The 19,761-nt window shown below is 31.3% G+C and overlaps 4 protein-coding genes and 1 non-coding gene across 5 annotated transcripts in view; 4 read left to right on the top strand and 1 right to left on the bottom strand.

Annotated features, from left to right (window-relative positions):
• LOC125313468 (protein TIC 214-like) overlaps window positions 1–1,702 on the top strand; it is a 3,463-nt gene extending 1,761 nt beyond the window's left edge. The window contains exon 1 of the mRNA XM_048273203.1: window positions 1–1,702. This exon is cut by the window's left edge and continues 1,761 nt beyond it. Within this exon, the coding sequence (XP_048129160.1) occupies window positions 1–1,687 (1,687 nt within the window). The 3' untranslated portion in view covers window positions 1,688–1,702.
• Window positions 1,703–1,721: 19 nt separating this feature from the next.
• Window positions 1,722–4,796, top strand: LOC125313469 (protein TIC 214-like). The gene is made up of 2 exons (XM_048273204.1): window positions 1,722–2,243; window positions 2,319–4,796. Exons 1-2 carry the CDS (start codon window positions 2,011–2,013, stop codon window positions 3,817–3,819), a joined length of 1,734 nt encoding a protein of 577 aa, XP_048129161.1. The 5' UTR covers window positions 1,722–2,010; the 3' UTR covers window positions 3,820–4,796.
• Window positions 4,620–12,197, top strand: LOC125313470 (NAD(P)H-quinone oxidoreductase subunit 1, chloroplastic). The gene is made up of 2 exons (XM_048273205.1): window positions 4,620–6,357; window positions 7,401–12,197. Exons 1-2 carry the CDS (start codon window positions 5,805–5,807, stop codon window positions 7,937–7,939), a joined length of 1,092 nt encoding a protein of 363 aa, XP_048129162.1. The 5' UTR covers window positions 4,620–5,804; the 3' UTR covers window positions 7,940–12,197.
• A 5,589-nt stretch (window positions 12,198–17,786) lies between these two features.
• LOC125313471 (putative protein TIC 214 N-terminal part) lies at window positions 17,787–19,478 on the bottom strand (the record flags this gene model as incomplete). The annotated part of the gene is made up of 1 exon (XM_048273206.1): window positions 17,787–19,478. A coding segment is annotated over exon 1 (1,098 nt), but the record flags the coding sequence as incomplete, so codon positions are not given.
• Window positions 19,213–19,284, top strand: TRNAN-GUU. Its single transcript has one exon. It is a non-coding gene; the product is annotated as a tRNA-Asn (tRNA).
• Window positions 19,479–19,761: the final 283 nt, after the last annotated feature.

Here is a 19,761-nt window from a genome sequence, read left to right as displayed (position 1 = left end):
GAAAATTTTCTTTAACGCAGTTAGAACTAAGACTAAAACTAAAAGAATTAAAAAAAAATCTATTGGAATCAAAGAAATAAGTACAAAAGTTCCTACATGGTCATACAAATTAATCAACGATTTGGAACAACAGGAGAGAGAAAACGAAGAAAACGTGGCAGAGGATCATCAGATTCGTTCCAGAAAAGCCAAACGTGTAGTGATTTTTACTGATAACCAGCAAAATACTGATGCTAATAACAAAAATACTAATAATCCTGATCAAGCCGACGAAGTGGCTTTGATACGTTATTCACAACAATCTGATTTTCGTCGAGACATAATCAAAGGCTCTATGCGTGCTCAAAGACGTAAAACAGTTACTTGTGAATTGTTTCAAGCAAATGCGCACTCTCCTCTTTTTTTGGACAGAATAGACAAACCCCTTTTTTCTTTGGATATATTCGGGATGATAAAATTCATTTTGAAAAAATGGATGTATAAAAAAAGAACAGAATTACGAATTTCGGATTATACCGAGGAAAGGACAAAGGAAAGTGAGAAAAAAAAAGAGGAAGAAAAAAGAGAAGAATACAAAAGAGAAGAGAAAGAACGAATAGAAATAGCGGAAGCCTGGGATAGCATTTTATTTGCTCAAGTAATAAGAGGATCCCTATTAGTAACCCAATCTTTTCTTAGAAAATATATTCTATTACCTTCATTGATAATAGCTAAAAATATAGCCCGTATCTTATTATTTCAATTTCCCGAGTGGTCCAAGGACTTAAAAGATTGGAATAGAGAAATGCATGTTAAATGCACCTATAATGGTGTTCAATTATCAGAAACAGAATTTCCAAAAAATTGGCTGACAGACGGTATTCAAATAAAGATCCTATTTCCTTTTTGCCTTAAACCTTGGCACAGATCTAAGGTGACACCCCCCCAGAAAGATCCGCTGAGAAATAAAGGACAAAAAAACGATTTTTGTTTTTTAACAGTTTGGGGAATGGAAACTGAACTTCCTTTTGGTTCTCCCATAAAACAACGTTCATTTTTTGAACCCATTTTTAAAGAACTCAGAAAAAAAATTAGAAAATTGCAAAAGAATTCTTTTTTAGTTATACAGGTTTTAAAAGAAAAAATAAATTTTTTTTTTAACCTTTCAAAAGAAAGAAAAAAATGGGTCATGAAAAACATTCTATTTTTAAAAGTAATAATAAAAGAACTTTCCAAAAGAAACCCAATTCCATTATTTGGATTAAGAGAAATATATAAATTGAGTGAAACTAAAAAAGAAAAAGATGGGATAATCGGTAATGGGATGATTAATGAATCGTCCATTCAAATTCGATTTATGGATTTGACAGATTATTCATTGACAGAAAAAAAAATGAAAGATCTGGCTGATAGAACCAGCACAATCAGGAATCAAATAGAAAAAATTAAAAAAGATAAGAAGAAAGGATTTTTAACTCCGGAAATAAATAGAAATATTAGTTCTAATAAAAGAAGTTACCCTACTAAACTATTAACATCAATAAAAAATATTTTGCAGAAATTAAAAAGAAGAAATGTTCGATTAATCCGTCAATCATATTCTTTTTTCAAATTTTTAGTTGAAAGGATATACATAGATATACTTCTCCGTATCATTAATATTCCGAGGATCACTACACAACTTTTTTTGATAATTCAAAAAAAATGATCGATAAATACATTTACAATAATGAAAAAAATAAAGAAAATATTTTTAAAACAAATAAAAATAAAATTCGTTTTATTTGGACTATAAAAAAATCAATTTCGGATATTAGTAATCCAAATTCAAAGATTTTCTTATACTCCTTCTCACAAGCATATGTATTTTACCAATTATATCAAACGCAAATTCGTAACTTGTATAAGTTAAGATATATCCTTCAATATCACGGAACATCTCATTTTCTTAAAAATGAAATAAAGGATTATTTTGAAACACAAGGAATTTTTCATTCTGAATTAAAACATCAAAATATTTTGAATTCGGGAATGATTCAATGGAAAAACTGGTTAAGGGGTCATTATCAATATGATTTATCTACGATTAGATGGTATCGATTAGTACCACACAAATGGCGAAATAGATTCAATCAAACACGTATAGTGCAAAATAAAGATTTAACCAAAAGGCATTCCGATGAATTTGAATCAAATTCATTACCAAATTCAAAATATAACTTTCAAAAATACTATAGATATGACCTTTTCTCATATAAATCGATTAATTATGAAAATAAGAAGGATTTATATATTTATGTATCACCATTACGTTTAAATAATAAGCAAGAGATTTCTTATAATTACAACAAGATATATAAAAAAGGTAAATTAGTTGATATGCTAGGAGGTATTATCTCTATTAATTTAGAAGATGATGATATTATGAATCTGGATAAATTTACATATAGAAAATATTTTGATTGGAGAATTTTCGATTTTTGTCTTAGAAATAAAGTCGATATTGAGTCCTGGATTGATATCGATCCCAATGGTAATAAAAATACTAAGACTGGGGTTAATAATTATCAAATAATTGATAAAATAATTAATAAAATGGATCAAAAAGGTCTTTTTTATCTTAAAATTTCCCAAAATGGAGGAATTACGGCATCCAACAAAAAAAAAGACCTTTTTGATTGGATGGGAATGAATGAAGAAATACTAAGTCGTCCCATATCGAATCTGAAACTTTGGTTCTTTCCAGAATTTGTGCTGCTTTATAATACATATATTATGAAACCCTGGATCATACCAATCCAATTACTTCTTTTAAATTTTAATGAAAATGTTACTGAAAATAAAAACATCACTCGAAAGAACAAAAGGGATCTTTTTATATTTTCGAATGAAAAAAAATCGATTGAATTAGAGAATAGAAATCAAGAAGAAAAAGAATCTGCAAGTCGAGATAATCTTGAATCAGATGCACAAAATCAAGCGAATCTTGGATCACTTCTCTCAAACCAAGAAAAAGATATTGAAGAAGATTATGCAAGTTCAGATATGAAAAAACGTAGAAAGAAAAAGCAATATAAGAGCAACACGGAAGCAGAGCTTGATTTTTTCCTAAAAAGGTATTTACGTTTTCAATTGAGATGGGATGATTCTTTAAATCAAAGAATGATCAATAATATCAAAGTATATTGTCTCCTACTTAGACTGATAAATCCAAGAGAAATTGCTATATCCTCTATTCAAAGGGGAGAAATGAGTTTAGATATTCTGATGATTCAAAAGGATTTAACTCTTATAGAATTAATGAAAAAGGGTATATTAATTATCGAACCAGTTCGTTTGTCTATCAAAAATGACGGACAATTTATTATATATCAAAGTCTAAATATTTCATTGGTTAATAAGAGTAAGCCCAAAATTAATCAAAGATACCGAAAAAAAAGCTATGTTGCTAAGATTAATTTGGATAAATCCATTGCAAGACATCAAAGAATGGCTGAAAATAGATACAAAAATCATTATGATTTGTTGTTTGTTCCCGAAAAAGTTTTATCCGCTAAAGGACGTAGAGAACTAAGAATTCTAATTTGTTTCAATTCGAGGAAGAGAAATGGTATTCATAAAAATCCAGTATTTTGCAACAACGTAAAAAAGGGTGGTGAATTTTTGGATAAAAGCAAACATTTTGATAAAAAGAAACTAATTAAATTAAAGTTCTTTCTTTGTCCTAATTATCGATTAGAAGATTTATCTTGTATGAATCGATATTGGTTTGATACCAATAATGGGAGTCGCTTCACTATGATAAGGATACATATGTATCCACGATTGCAAATTTGTTAATTATGCGTCTTTCATATATATTCTGTACCATATATGTATGGTATATGAAACAAAAACTTGCACCCCGTGTATTGTCTTCCCTTCTAGTCTGATACATGAATACTAATTCAATGCATGTATCAATATCCAATAGATCTATAAATTATTACCGGAATCTTCTTATTTTTTATTATTAGATTAGACCCAAAAATTTTTCTCTTTTCTAAATGTAGAAACATATCATCCTTTCCTATACGAATTTTCATATTCGTATTCCTATAAGAATAAAATTTAAAATCAAATTGGATTGATTAATTTTATTTGATAAAATTGGGAGTTCATAAAGAAATTAAGATTATTGTGTATACCAAATTAAAATGACTAGCATTATTCTTACTGATCAGTAAAATCCATTAAAAAAAAGAGGATAGAAAATCCGTTTTATGGTAAAAAATTCATTCATTTCAGTTTTTTCACAAGAAGAAAAAGAAGAAAACAGGGGGTCCGTTGAATTTCAAGTATTTCGTTTCACCAATAAGATACGAAGACTTACTTCCCATTTGGAATTGCACAGAAAAGATTATTTATCTCAGAGAGGTCTACGTAAAATCCTGGGAAAACGCCAACGACTGCTGTCTTATTTGTCAAAGAAAAATAGAATACGTTATAAAGAATTAATTAGTCGGCTGGATATTCGGGAATTAAAAACTCGTTAATTGAAAAAGGAATTTGAATTATTTGATTTTTTTTATTAGATCTTGAATTTTAATGAACTTCTTTTCATTTTCAGCAATTCATGAAAGAATGAATCGAGGAATAACCTATGAATGTAACAACTACAAGAAAAGACCTCATGATAGTCAATATGGGACCTCACCACCCATCAATGCATGGTGTTCTTCGGCTCATCCTTACTCTAGATGGTGAAGATGTTATTGATTGTGAACCAATATTGGGTTATTTACACCGAGGAATGGAAAAAATTGCGGAAAATCGAACAGTTATACAATATCTACCTTATGTAACACGTTGGGATTATTTAGCTACTATGTTCACAGAAGCAATAACAGTAAATGGACCAGAACAGTTGGGAAATATTCAAGTACCTAAAAGAGCCAGTTATATCAGAGTAATTATGTTAGAGTTGAGTCGTATAGCTTCTCATCTGTTATGGCTTGGCCCCTTTATGGCAGATATTGGTGCACAGACTCCTTTTTTCTATATTTTCAGAGAAAGAGAATTAGTATATGATCTATTCGAAGCTGCCACCGGTATGAGAATGATGCATAATTATTTTCGTATCGGAGGAGTAGCGGCCGATCTACCTTATGGATGGATAGATAAATGTTTGGATTTCTGTGATTATTTTTTAACAGCGGTTTCTGAATATCAAAAACTTATTACGCGAAATCCTATTTTTTTAGAACGAGTTGAGGGGGTAGGCATTATTGGTCCAGAAGAAGCAATAAATTGGGGTTTATCGGGACCAATGCTACGAGCTTCCGGAATCCAATGGGATCTTCGTAAAGTTGATCATTATGAATGTTACGACGAAATGGATTGGGAAATCCATTGGCAAAAAGAAGGGGATTCATTAGCTCGCTATTTAGTCCGAATCGGTGAAATAACGGAATCTATAAAAATTATCCAACAGGCCCTGGAAGGAATTCCAGGGGGGCCCTATGAGAATTTAGAAACCCGGTGCTTTGCTAGAGAAAGGGATCCCGAATGGAATGATTTTGAATACCGATTCATTAGTAAAAAACCTTCTCCTACTTTTGAATTGCCGAAGCAAGAACTTTATGTAAGAGTTGAAGCCCCAAAGGGAGAATTGGGAATTTTTTTAATAGGAGATCAGAGTGGTTTTCCTTGGAGGTGGAAAATTCGTCCACCTGGTTTTATCAATTTGCAAATTATTCCTCAGTTAGTTAAAAGAATGAAATTGGCCGATATTATGACAATACTAGGTAGCATAGATATCATTATGGGAGAAGTTGACCGTTAAAATGATAATTGATACAACAGAAGTACAAGATATAAATTCTTTTTCTAGATTAGAATCTTTAAAAGAAGTCTATGGAATCATAGGGATGTTTTTACCTATTTTGACTCTTGTATTGGGAATCACAATAGGTGTACTCGTAATTGTGTGGTTAGAAAGAGAAATATCTGCAGGAATACAACAACGTATTGGTCCCGAATACGCCGGTCCTTTGGGAATTCTTCAAGCTTTAGCAGATGGCACAAAACTTATTTTCAAAGAGAATCTTTTTCCATCTAGAGGAGATATTCGTTTATTCAGTATAGGACCATCCATAGCAGTTATATCCATTTTACTAAGTTATTCAGTAATTCCTTTTAGTTATCACTTTGTTTTATCTGATCTCAATATCGGTGTTTTTTTATGGATTGCCATTTCCAGTATTGCTCCCATTGGACTTCTTATGTCAGGATATGGATCAAATAATAAATATTCTTTTTTAGGTGGTCTACGAGCCGCTGCTCAATCGATTAGTTATGAAATACCATTAACTCTTTGTGTATTATCAATATCTCTACGTGCGATTCGTTAAAACATAAAATTCTCTTTTCTTTATTTTTCGAAAAGAAATTGAATAGATATCTCCTTTTTTATTCATCATTCAGTTTGATGACCTAAATCAGATAGTTGTATGAGTGAAAGAAAACAGCTTAGAAATTAGCAGTAAAAAGATTGAGTCTCATTTCCTACGTACAAGAATTAAACAAAAAAGTAAATATAAGCAAGACTTTTACCCCAAGATTGGTTGATTAGTCATCCTGGCTTGAAGCGGGCTCAACTCAAAAGATCAACCGTATAGAGTTTTCACTATCGTTTCGATGTATTACCATAACGGGTGATTGAGCAAAAATCAGTGGATGGTTAGGAACACCAAAATACATAAAGGATTCGTAATAGAGATTTGTTATATAAATTATCCAAAAGGAATTTTTACATAACATAAAAAGAATAGTAATTGGGGCTTGAAGTTAGTAGAAATGATCAAGCAGTACTACCCACGATTCCGATTCAGAGTATGCTCCTATCCACAGATTCCAAAATGACTATCAGGAACGAAATAATCCTTTTTTTGAAACCCCCCTTTTTCAGAAAGAAGAATAGGAACGAAAAAAAAAAAAAAAATTATTCAGGAACTAATGTATAATTTTTTTTTTTTTTTTCGTAATCAAAAAGAATGGGTTGAAATATCTATTGATATTTTTACAAAGAGTATTTTATTGAAGGATTAAGTTATTACTCAATAAAGAAAAATTTTAATTATTAAAGGATGAGATCAATTCAGAAGTGCTTTTTTAGTTATTATTATAGCAGACAGAATTTCATTGGTCTAATTCAGGACCTTCCGATCGGTTTTAACTCTATCTATATAGAATATATATTTAATTGAATATATTTAATTTCGAATCGATATTATAGTATTATACTACAAACATATCAATATAAATAATATCAATTTGGTCCTTAGATTTATTGATGGCCCTCGAGGAGCCGTATGAGGTGAAAATCTCACGTACGGTTCTGGAATAGCGATGGGAATAGTGATGTTATCATCGACTATGATTATCTAACAGTTCAAGTACAGTTGATATAGTTGAGGCCCAGTCCAAATATGGTTTTTGGGGATGGAATTTGTGGCGTCAACCTATAGGGTTTTTCGTTTTTCTAATTTCTTCCCTAGCAGAATGCGAGAGATTACCTTTTGATTTACCAGAAGCAGAAGAAGAATTAGTAGCAGGTTATCAAACCGAATATTCGGGTATCAAATTTGGGTTATTTTACGTTGCTTCCTATCTAAATCTATTAGTTTCTTCGTTATTTGTAACAGTTCTTTACTTAGGGGGTTGGAATATCTCTATTCCTTATATATTCGTTCCCGAGCTATTTGAAATAAATAAAGTAGGTAGAGTGTTTGGAACGACAATTGGTATTTTTATTACATTAGCTAAAACTTATTTGTTCTTGTTTATTTCTATCACAACAAGATGGACTTTACCTAGACTAAGAATAGACCAATTATTAAATCTTGGATGGAAATTTCTTTTACCCATTTCCCTCGGTAATCTATTATTAACAACTTCTTTCCAACTCATTTCATTGTAAAGGAAAAAAAAGGAATAGGATATTCTAGATTTACGACTTCTCTCAAATATCAAACAAGAGAAAGAAACAAACATAAAATTATTCATAGATCTTTACGATATGTTCCCTATGGTAACTGGGTTCATGAATTACGGTCAACAAACAGTACGAGCCGTAAGGTACATTGGTCAGGGGTTCATGATTACCTTATCCCACGCAAATCGTTTACCTGTAACTATTCAATATCCTTATGAAAAATTAATTACATCCGAGCGTTTTCGCGGCCGAATCCATTTTGAATTTGATAAATGCATTGCTTGTGAAGTATGTGTTCGTGTATGTCCTATAGATCTACCTGTTGTTGATTGGAAATTGGAAACTGGTATACGAAAGAAACGCTTGCTTAATTACAGTATTGATTTCGGAATTTGTATTTTTTGTGGTAACTGTGTTGAATATTGTCCAACAAATTGTTTATCAATGACTGAAGAATATGAACTTTCTACTTATGATCGTCACGAATTGAATTATAATCAAATCGCTTTGGGTCGTTTACCAATGTCAGTAATTAACGATTATACAATTCGAACAATTTCGAATTCGTAATAATAAAATAAAAAAAAAATGTGAAACCCCTTTAATTAAAGAGGAATCTCCACCAATTAGTAAGGTTCAATTTGATCTAATCTACAGGAATGAGTTCTTTCTTTTTTTTTTTTTTTGTCAATAACTAAAAATTCCAATTAACTGTTGATTAGTTGGTAAGAAGTGCGATTCAAGTTGGATTGAAAATTGAATCTAATAATAGAATTTGAGTTTTGAGCTAAATTACCCTTTTCTTTGGTGTAAATCTTTTGGGTAAAGAGAAAACCATATTCTATTGGTCCACTAATTGGACCTAGACCCATTTTAAATCCATTCGATTAGAATTAAATGCAATTAGGAGCATATCCTAAAAAAATTCAAAAATTCCTTGTCAGGTCAATAAAATCATGAAAAACATTTCAATTTATTTCTCTTTTACATATAATAATGGATTTGCCTGGACCAATACATGATTTTCTTTTAGTTTTTCTGGGATCAGGTCTTATATTAGGAAGTTTAGGAGTGGTATTACTTACCAATCCAATTTATTCTGCCTTTTCTTTGGGATTGGTTCTTGTTTGTATATCCTTATTTTATATTCTATCAAACTCCCATTTTGTAGCGGCTGCGCAGCTCCTTATTTATGTAGGAGCTATAAACGTTTTAATTCTATTTGCTGTGATGTTCATGAATGGTTCAGAATATTACAAAGATTTGAATCTTTGGACTGTTGGAGATGGGATTACTTCGTTGGTTTGTACAAGTATTTTGGTTTCACTAATGACTACTATTTTAGATACGTCTTGGTACGGGATTATCTGGACGACAAAGTCAAACCAGATTATCGAGCAAGATTTGATAGGGAATAGTCAACAAATCGGAATTCATTTATCAACAGATTTTTTTCTTCCATTTGAACTCATTTCCATAATTCTTTTAGTTGCTTTGATAGGTGCAATTGCTGTTGCTCGTCAATGATAAATTTTTATAACTATTTACTAGCAATCAAAATTTAACTTTGTTTTCTGTTATCAAATCCATTTATCTTCAATTCTATTTGAAAACTGTTCATGTAGAAAATAGAAATTCTTTATTTTGATCCATTACCAAATATCAATCTATTCCTTTGTTTTGTACTTGTTATATTATAGTCAATTGAATACGTTGAATTCTTGTTCATATTGAAATGAATCAAAATTAATAAGGAGCTGGTCAATGATACTCGAACATGTACTTGTTTTGAGTGCTTATTTATTTTCTATTGGTATCTATGGATTGATCACGAGTCGAAATATGGTTAGAGCCCTTATGTGTCTTGAACTTATCCTCAATGCGGTTAATATAAATTTCGTAACATTTTCAGATTTTTTTGATAGTCGACAATTAAAAGGAGATATTTTCTCCATTTTTGTTATAGCTATTGCAGCCGCCGAAGCAGCTATTGGATTAGCTATTGTTTCGTCAATTTATCGTAACAGAAAATCAACTCGTATCAATCAATCGAATTTGTTGAATAAATGAATAAATAAGTAGTATTAATTATATATTATTAATTATAGAAATCAGAATATTCATCAATTCAAATTAGCACGTATAATACGTAGGTTTGAGAAAAACGTAAGAAATCAAAGTATCTTGGGCCGATCTCATGACTCGATCCGGAATTCGATTGATTAGAAAAATTATGGTAAAATCCATTGAATCATCTAGTGTCTAAATATATGATACATTTACAAGTTTACTAGATCGAAAATTGATGATATTCAAAAACTTATAGATCCGATGTCACATTCAGTAAAGATTTATGATACATGTATAGGATGTACTCAATGTGTGCGAGCCTGCCCAACAGATGTATTAGAAATGATACCATGGGATGGATGTAAAGCTAAGCAAATTGCTTCTGCTCCAAGAACGGAGGACTGTGTTGGTTGTAAGAGATGTGAATCCGCCTGTCCAACAGATTTTTTGAGCGTTCGAGTTTATTTATGGCATGAAACAACTCGAAGCATGGGTCTAGCGTATTAATACGTTCCAGAAAAAACCACGTAAATACATTTTGAATACAATTCATTTTTTTTACCGACAAAAACCCGTGCTCGAAAATAGATAATATATTATTCTTTTTTCTTTATCGAGTACGGGTTTTTTTTGTCTAAGTGTATCTTGTCTTTACCACGAATTATTTTCCTTGGTTAACAATAATTGTACTTTTGCCGATATTCGCAGGTTCTTTAATTTTCTTTCTACCTCATAGAGGAAATAAGGTAATAAGGTGGTATACTATATGTATATGCTTATTAGAACTCCTTTTAACTACCTATACATTCTTTTATCATTTCCAATTGAATGATCCATTAACCCAACTAACAGAGGATTATAAATGGATTCATTTTTTTGATTTTTACTGGAGATTGGGAATAGATGGACTTTCTATAGGACCTATTTTACTGACGGGATTTATCACCACTTTAGCTACTTTAGCGGCTCGGCCAGTTACTCGAGATTCCCGATTATTCCATTTCCTGATGTTAGCAATGTACAGCGGTCAAATAGGATCATTTTCTTCTCGAGACCTTTTACTTTTTTTCATCATGTGGGAGTTAGAATTAATTCCCGTTTATCTACTTCTATCGATGTGGGGGGAAAGAAACGTCTATATTCCGCTACAAAATTTATTTTGTACACTGCGGGAGGTTCCATTTTTCTATTAATAGGGGTTCTGGGTATTGGTTTATATGGTTCCAACGAACCAACATTAAATTTGGAAACATTAGCTAATCAATCGTATCCGGTGGCACTGGAAATACTATTCTATATTGGATTTCTTATTGCTTTTGCTGTTAAATTACCGATTATACCCTTACATACATGGTTACCAGACACCCATGGAGAGGCACATTATAGTACTTGTATGCTTCTAGCCGGAATTTTATTAAAAATGGGAGCATATGGGTTGGTTCGGATCAATATGGAATTATTACCTCATGCTCATTCTATATTTTCTCCCTGGTTGATTATAGTAGGCGCAATCCAAATAATCTATGCAGCTTTAACATCTCTTGGTCAACGTAATTTAAAAAAAAGAATAGCCTATTCCTCTGTATCTCATATGGGTTTCATAATTATTGGAATTGGCTCGATAACTGATACGGGACTCAATGGAGCCATTTTACAAATAATCTCTCATGGATTTATTGGCGCTGCTCTTTTTTTCTTGGCAGGAACGAGTTATGATAGAATACGTCTTGTTTATCTCGACGAAATGGGTGGAATGGCTATCCACCTTCCAAAAATATTCACGATGTTCAGTATCTTATCAATGGCTTCCCTTGCATTACCGGGTATGAGTGGTTTTCTTGCAGAATTGATAGTATTTTTTGGAATAATTACCAGCCAACAATATCTTTTAATGCCAAAAATACTAATTACTTTTGTAATGGCAATTGGAATGATATTAACTCCTATTTATTTATTATCTATGTTACGCCAAATGTTCTATGGATACAAGTTATTTAATGTTCCAAACTCTTATTTTTTTGATTCTGGGCCGCGAGAGTTATTTGTTTCCATCTCGATCCTTCTACCAATAATAGCTATTGGTATTTATCCAGATTTCGTTCTCTCGCTATCTGTTGACAAGGTCGAAGCTATTCTATCTAATTATTTTTATCAATAGTTTTCATCAATAAAAGAAAAAATAAAAAGGTAATCTTATTATTATTTTTAATATTGTTCGTTGTACAATGAAAAAAAAGTCTTTTTCTCTTAAGTAAAAAAAAATTGGACTTGTAAACAGATATTTTTGGTCTTTATGAGAACCTTTTGAATCAAGTATTGTAGTGATTCAAATGGTTCTCGACAGCCTACATGAATTAGGAAGTTTTCTTATCTTCTATTTTTACTCATTTTTATATTCTATTTTTATATAGGCTTGTTCTATGTTTGTATTTGTCGGTATTTTTTTTTTTATTTAATTCGATCTTAATGTAAATTAAATGAACCATAACTGTGTAATCCTATTCCTAATAAATTGACCCCCAAATAGCATATCCAAATTATAAGAAAGCCTATAGAAGCCACAATTGCGCAATTGAAACTTTCCCAATTTTTATTTGTTCGAGTATGTAAATAAATCGCAAATAGGGTCCAAGTAATAAATGCCCAAGTTTCCTTTGGGTCCCAATTCCAATATGACCCCCATGCCTCATTAGCCCATACTGCTCCCGAAAGAATACCTATGGTTAAAAAGATAAACCCGAGACTAATAATACGATAACTCCACTGATCTAATTGTTGAATCAGTTGAGCCCTGTAATAATTTCGAGAAGAAAAAAAGAAGTGTTTAGTAAAACATTGCTTTTTTCATTCATGTATTGGGTCTCCACAAAGGAAAATGACTCATTTAAAAAATTGTTTTTTTTACTAAAAATCCTTATGGCTTTTCGCAATGTAATGACTAAGAGAGATACTGATAATAATGATCCACATAAAAGAGCTGCGTAGCTCAATATCATCATACTTACATGCATCATTAACCATTGGGATTGGAGAGCGGGTACTACTATTTCGGATTGATGCATTTCAGTTAAAAGACCTGAAGTAGCAAAGCCTTGGGTAAAAAAAGTACTTGGCGCGGTTATTGCGCTTAAATAATTTTTATGTTTTTTTAAATACGGAACCATATGAATAATGGAGAAACTCCATGAAAGAAAAATGAATGATTCATATAAATCACTTAATGGGAAATGTCCCGAATAAATCCAACGAATGACTAATAATCCTGTTATACAGAAAAAAGTAGCTATCATGCCTTTTTCTGACGAATCATAGAGTCCTACGATTTCATCGACTGATAAGCTTATAAAAAAAATTGTAATTACAATTGAAACGATCGAAAAGGATATATGACTTAATATATGTTCTAAAGTGGAAAATATCATAAAATTGTTTTAATTTAATTAAAATAAAAAAGCGGGGTAAACCAATTCTACGGAATTGAAATTTATTATAGGATTTATTCTATTTATTTTAGAAGATGCCATGCCGCCACTCGGACTCGAACCGAGATGCTCTAGCACTGCTTCCTAAGAGCAGCGTGTCTACCGATTTCACCATAGCGGCATATTCGAAATAATAGTATATTATTATTTCATTTTAATCGTCGAGATTAAAGGAGTCAATTCAATATTTTTTTTTCATTCAAAGTGATGAGAAAGAACTCGTTTTGTTTCAATATGGATTGAAGCGTTTCCTATAAAAATCTTTATTATCATTTTATTTAATTTTTGAATGAAAATGGAAGGTTTCCTTTTTTATTTAACAGAGACGTTTTCGTAGTTTATGCTCTCCTAAAATGGAGATCTTGCAACTAAATAGTTATGACTTCAATTCAAGGATAAAGATATAACTCAAAAAAAAAAGTTGTTTTTCATTTTTGAATTTTAAAATTCATTTATCATTTATCTGATTTTATGGATCTAAGATGGACTTTTTTATCAATGAACAAAAAAGTCTTTTTATGGATCACAGTACAGTGTGCCATTCCAAATTTTTTTATTTAACTATTTGTAGAGCTTTATATTAACCCTTAGACCTTAGGTTGGTTTTTCGTCCTGTAAAGAATTTGATTTAGGATTTATAAAACTAATTCGATATTGGCCTGAACTGAACATCTTGTTTAAGAATTTTTTTTTATTTTCTTATTTATTATGATATGACGGATAAGTGTACCGATGAGGAAAATAAGAATCCCCACCGGATAAAACATATTAAAAAAAAAGTGAAACCTTGTCTCTTTTTTTTTTTTTTTTTTTTTTAAGTACCATTTTAAGATTAAGATTATTTAATCTAGTGTTTGACTATTTCATTATCGCACAAAAAAACTTTTTGAATTCCCGGTAGAAAGAGACTTCGCTAAGGAAAAAGCTTTCAACGCTGCCCAATATCCCTTCTTTTTCCAAATGTTTTTACGAATACGTTTTTTTGATATAGAAGTACGCTTTTTTGGAACGGCCATGAAAAATTTGAAAAAGTTATTCATTTCTCTAGTTGAATGTGAAAGACATCTATTGGTCAAACAATTCCATTTTTTCTTTTTTTTATATCTCTGTCTATTTTCGTCGTGCTATATTTATCCATGTAAAAAAATACACCGAAAAGTTTTAAAAACCAATCCTTATCTAAAAAATTCCGAATTACTCAAATTACTTTAGTTTTTTATTAGTTGGTCAAGCTCAAAAGAAAAAGAAGGAGTACACATTTTTTTTCTTTTAAATTTCGAATTAAACTAGTAGTTAATCAAAGGATATATGATTTTATAAAAGTCATCTTAGTAATTTTGTCTTTTCTTTTAAGTCGATTTCTTCTCCCTGGTATTGAAAGAAAAGTGTGGGATATGCTAGCGTTTTCTACAAAGAAAAATAAATGTCTTTTATTCGAATGAAAGATAATCAGTTCTACCATGAATTAGTTAATGATTATGAATAAACGAACTAATTCTTTTTTTTTTTTTTTTATTGGGCCAGTTTTGGTATGCACCATCCTATTATTTCTATCAAAATAAAGTAATGTAATAACTACTCTATTTTGGTGTAATTATTTGCTCTATGGATATAAATTATCGGAATACGTATCGTAATAATAATTGAATTTTTTTTCTGCATTTTCATAAAAATCTTACTTATACTTAATATTCAATATTAATAAAATGAATTAGTGTGTTATTTCATTTTAAAATAGTAACTTGATCATATTCATATCATTTGACCAATTCTAACTTTTTGCTTTGAATCTTTGAAGTATTGGGTAAAGAAGAAAGATTCAGAATAATTAGGAATCCAAATTCTATTTAAGTTTTCCATATCTTGATTTTTATTGAACCTATAAAAAGATATAAGAGTCGGTGAATTAAAAAGAATTAATTAAAAATTAAAAGGTTTTTTTATGGAATATACATATCAATATTCATGGATTATCCCCTTCATTCCACTTCCAGTTCCTATGTTAATAGGAATGGGACTTCTACTTTTTCCAACGGCAACAAAAAATCTTCGCCGTATGTGGGCTTTTCCTAGTATTTTATTGTTAAGTATAGTTATGATACTTTCGGTCTATCTATCTATTCAGGAAATAAATAGAAGTTTTATCTATCAATATGTATGGTCTTGGACCATTAATAATGATTTTTCTTTAGAGTTCGGTCACTTAATAGATCCACTTACTTCTATTATGTTAATATTAATTACTACTGTTGGAATTTTGGTTCTTTTTTATAGTGACAATTATATGTCTCATGATCAAGGATATTTGAGATTTTTTGCTTATATGAGTTTTTTCAATACTTCCATGTTGGGATTAGTTACTAGTTCGAATTTGATACAAATTTATATTTTTTGGGAATTAGTTGGAATGTGTTCTTATCTATTAATAGGTTTTTGGTTCACACGACCTAGTGCGGCGACTGCTTGTCAAAAAGCCTTTGTAACGAATCGTGTAGGCGATTTTGGTTTATTATTAGGAATTTTAGGTCTTTATTGGATAACCGGTACTTTTGAATTTCGGGATTTGTTCCAAATATTCAATAACTTGATTTCGAATAATGAGGTTCCTTTTTTATTTCTTACTTTGTGTGCCTTTCTTTTATTTGCCGGTGCAGTTGCTAAATCGGCACAATTCCCCCTTCATGTATGGTTACCTGATGCCATGGAAGGTCCTACTCCTATTTCGGCTCTTATACATGCCGCTACTATGGTAGCAGCGGGCATTTTTCTTGTAGCTCGACTTCTTCCTCTTTTTATAATCATACCTTACATAATGAATTTCATATCCTTAATAGGTATAATAACAGTATTATTAGGGGCTACTTTAGCTCTTGCTCAAAAAGATATTAAAAGAGGTTTAGCTTATTCTACAATGTCTCAATTGGGTTATATGATGTTAGCTCTAGGTATGGGGTCTTATCGAGTCGCTTTATTTCATTTGATTACTCATGCTTATTCGAAAGCATTGTTGTTTTTAGGATCCGGATCAATTATTCATTCAATGGAAGCTATTGTTGGATATTCTCCAGATAAAAGTCAGAATATGGTTCTTATGGGAGGTTTAAAAAAGCATGTACCAATTACAAAAACTGCTTTTTTAGTAGGTACACTTTCTCTTTGTGGTATTCCTCCACTTGCTTGTTTTTGGTCCAAAGATGAAATTCTTAATGATAGTTGGTTGTATTCACCTATTTTCGCAATAATAGCTTGTTCTACAGCAGGATTAACCGCATTTTATATGTTTCGGATCTATTTACTTACTTTTGAGGGACATTTCAATGTTCATTTTCAAAATTACAGTGGTCAAAAAAGTAGTTCCTACCATTCAATATCTCTATGGGGAAAAGAAGTACCAAAAACGATTAAAAACAATTTTCGTTTATTAAGTTTATTAACAATGAATAATAATCAAAGGGCTTCTTTTTTTTGGAATAAGACATATCAAATTGGTGGTAATGGAAAAAACAGGATGCACCCCTTTATTACTATTACTCATTTTGGTACTCAAAATATTTTCTCTTATCCTCATGAATCGGACAATACTATGCTATTTTCCATGGTTATATTAGTTCTATTTACTTTGTTTGTTGGAGTCGTAGGAATTCCCTTTTCTTTTAATCAAGAAGGAATTCATTTGGATATATTATCCAAATTGTTAAATCCGTCTATAAACCTTTTACATCAGAATTCAAATAATTCTGTGGATTGGTATGAATTTGTGACAAATGCAAGTTTTTCTGTCAGTATAGCTTTTTTCGGAATATTTATATCGTCTTTTTTATATAAGCCTATTTATTCATCTTTACAAAATTTGAACTTACTAAATTCGTTTTCTAAAAGAGGTATTAATAGAATTTTAGGAGACAAAATAATAAATGTGATATATGATTGGTCATATAATCGTGGTTACATAGATGCTTTTTATACAATATCCTTAACTCAGGGTATAAGAGGACTAGCTGAACTAATTCATTTTTTTGATAGACGAGTAATTGATGGAATTACGAATGGTTTTGGTCTTACAAGTTTCTTTTTTGGAGAAGGTATCAAATATGTAGGGTGCGGTCGCATCTCTTCTTATCTCTTATTGTATTTATTGTTTGTATTAATCTTTTTATTAATTTATTCCTTTTTGTATTTTTTTAATTTGAATTTTTTTTAAGTTTCATTTATTTCATATTTCAACAAAAAAATGAATTCTTAATTCTATTTACTTATTCTATTTCTATTTAATAATAATTAATAAATACCTTTCTTATTTTTTCAAACCATAATAAAAATGGTTCTTCTTTAAATATTTCTAACTTCGAATTCTCTTTCTTTTTTTTCCTATCCATATAAGAAGTTTTATAAACTTGGCTATCTTTATAGAATGTCTCTTGAAAGTTGAATGCATCCCTTGTTTTTTCCTTTCCATTCACTCGGATCTCTTCCCTTTCATCGATTTTGTCCGGATCCTCCTTTTCTTCCGAAAAAAGGGAAGGAGAAGGATCTTCTTCGGTGGATCCCTCTTGTTCCTGTTTCGTCCCCTTCGTTTCGAAAGTTGTTTCTATTTCTACATCTGTTTCTTCCTCGCTTTCCCCCCTTTCTTCCGTTTCTGAGGTTTCTTTGAATTTTTTAGTAACAATGGGTGACGGTATTCTGCCTAAATAGTAAACACAGGTAATAAATAAGAGAATACTAAAGATTCGAGCCATAGAATTTCTCAATTCTGACACAAGGTACTTATTCGATCGAATAGAATTCTTTTGCTGTATCCAGACTAATACCAATTCAACCCATTTCATGAAAAAAATGTGACCAATTAACCAACCAACAAAACTACTTGTTACAAATAACATCTTGTTGTTGCATCGAAACATATAAATGTTGACTAATCTGGCTAACATTGAACTTGGTAAAATGAAATGGTTGAATAATTGAAAAATGAGATTATTCAGGAATACACATTGAATGCTAAGATTACGCATTGAATTTCTGGTAGTAGATCCATAATCAAAAAAGTGTTTGTGATTGTTCCAGAAGAAATGAAACAAAAGATACGGTAGAGCTAGGACAGTTATTGTATGAGGTCTACCCAATGCTAGATGCAGAGGCGCATAATAGATCGATATGAACATCATGAGCTGTCCCGCAATAAAACCCGTTGTTGCTGATACCTTCTTCTCGGTTCCTTCTTCTCCTTCTTCCATAACCCGAGCTCGGAGAAGGAAGAGATAAGAGGGCCCTATGGAGAATGTGGTCAGAAATCCATAATAGAGTCCGACCATAACGACCGAATTTATTATCTTCATGCATAAGGATACTGGATTACCTAGTAGAAAAGATTTCAAAATCATCACAAACCTCCCTTTTTTCTTTTCTGTTTCGATTTCTTTTCTGGATTATTATATAATGATTTTTTAACTTTCCATATATAGAAATAGAAAGATATAGACTAGAAAGGACATCTCTTATGTCAATGACACCAAAGGTATATGAAATGAATGGAATTGTGATATGGATGGAATATAATGAAATAGAGCCACTTTGAGGTTCCCTATGAAATGAGGCATGTAACGAAGCCACTACGAAGAAGTTCCGGGAGTTACGAAGGAAACTTCGAGCTCATATTGGTTATGAGTTGAGAACGGGAATTGAACTCTATGAGATCGAATCTCCCGTTGTTCCTCAGTAGCTCAGTGGTAGAGCGGTCGGCTGTTAACTGACTGGTCGTAGGTTCGAATCCTACTTGGGGAGATTTGATTCATTTGGAATTAAAGAATTCAGAATGAAAGGGTTCGCTTTGACCGTTAAGAGTAGGTAACCCGTTCGTTCCCTGTGTCTTTGTTTCTATTGCATTCTATCTCATCGTATCACATTCTGTTCTTCGATATTTGAGAATCACCGTCAATATCTCGGTGTAGGTCCGGGATAACCCTTTGTTCCATGACCTGGGGTGGGGCTTTTTAAAATAGCCCATATTAAATTTTCTGATTTTTTTTTGTTCTAGCAGGTGCTTCAAAGATGCGGTTATCGATTCTCCCCGAGAGGCCACAATTACCGCGAGCAACCATATTAATGACGAGGAACGCATTTTTGCTATGCTACTAATATTTTGACTTGCTCTGCTATTTTGACCAAGCCTGGCTGAGGAAGAGTTACGGGGCGTAAAACAAAATCAAATAGGACGGGGCATACTATATTTCATTTTTCAGCCCTTAATGAGAAATAATA

The sequence above is a fragment of the Rhodamnia argentea genome, unplaced genomic scaffold (assembly GCF_020921035.1).
Source record: "Rhodamnia argentea isolate NSW1041297 unplaced genomic scaffold, ASM2092103v1 Rarg_v2.45, whole genome shotgun sequence".
Classification (NCBI taxonomy): domain Eukaryota; kingdom Viridiplantae; phylum Streptophyta; class Magnoliopsida; order Myrtales; family Myrtaceae; genus Rhodamnia; species Rhodamnia argentea.
This window is presented reverse-complemented; position numbering and strand designations above follow the sequence as displayed.

Coding starts and splice junctions, on each gene's coding strand:
- LOC125313469 (XM_048273204.1), top strand. CDS start 2,011: ATGATTCAATGGAAAAACTGGTTAAGGGGTCATTATCAATATGATTTA. Junction 2,244..2,318: donor CTTTTCTCATATAAATCGAT/TAATTATGAAAA, acceptor AGAGATTTCTTA/TAATTACAACAAGATATATA.
- LOC125313470 (XM_048273205.1), top strand. CDS start 5,805: ATGATAATTGATACAACAGAAGTACAAGATATAAATTCTTTTTCTAGA. Junction 6,358..7,400: donor TGTATTATCAATATCTCTAC/GTGCGATTCGTT, acceptor ATCGACTATGAT/TATCTAACAGTTCAAGTACA.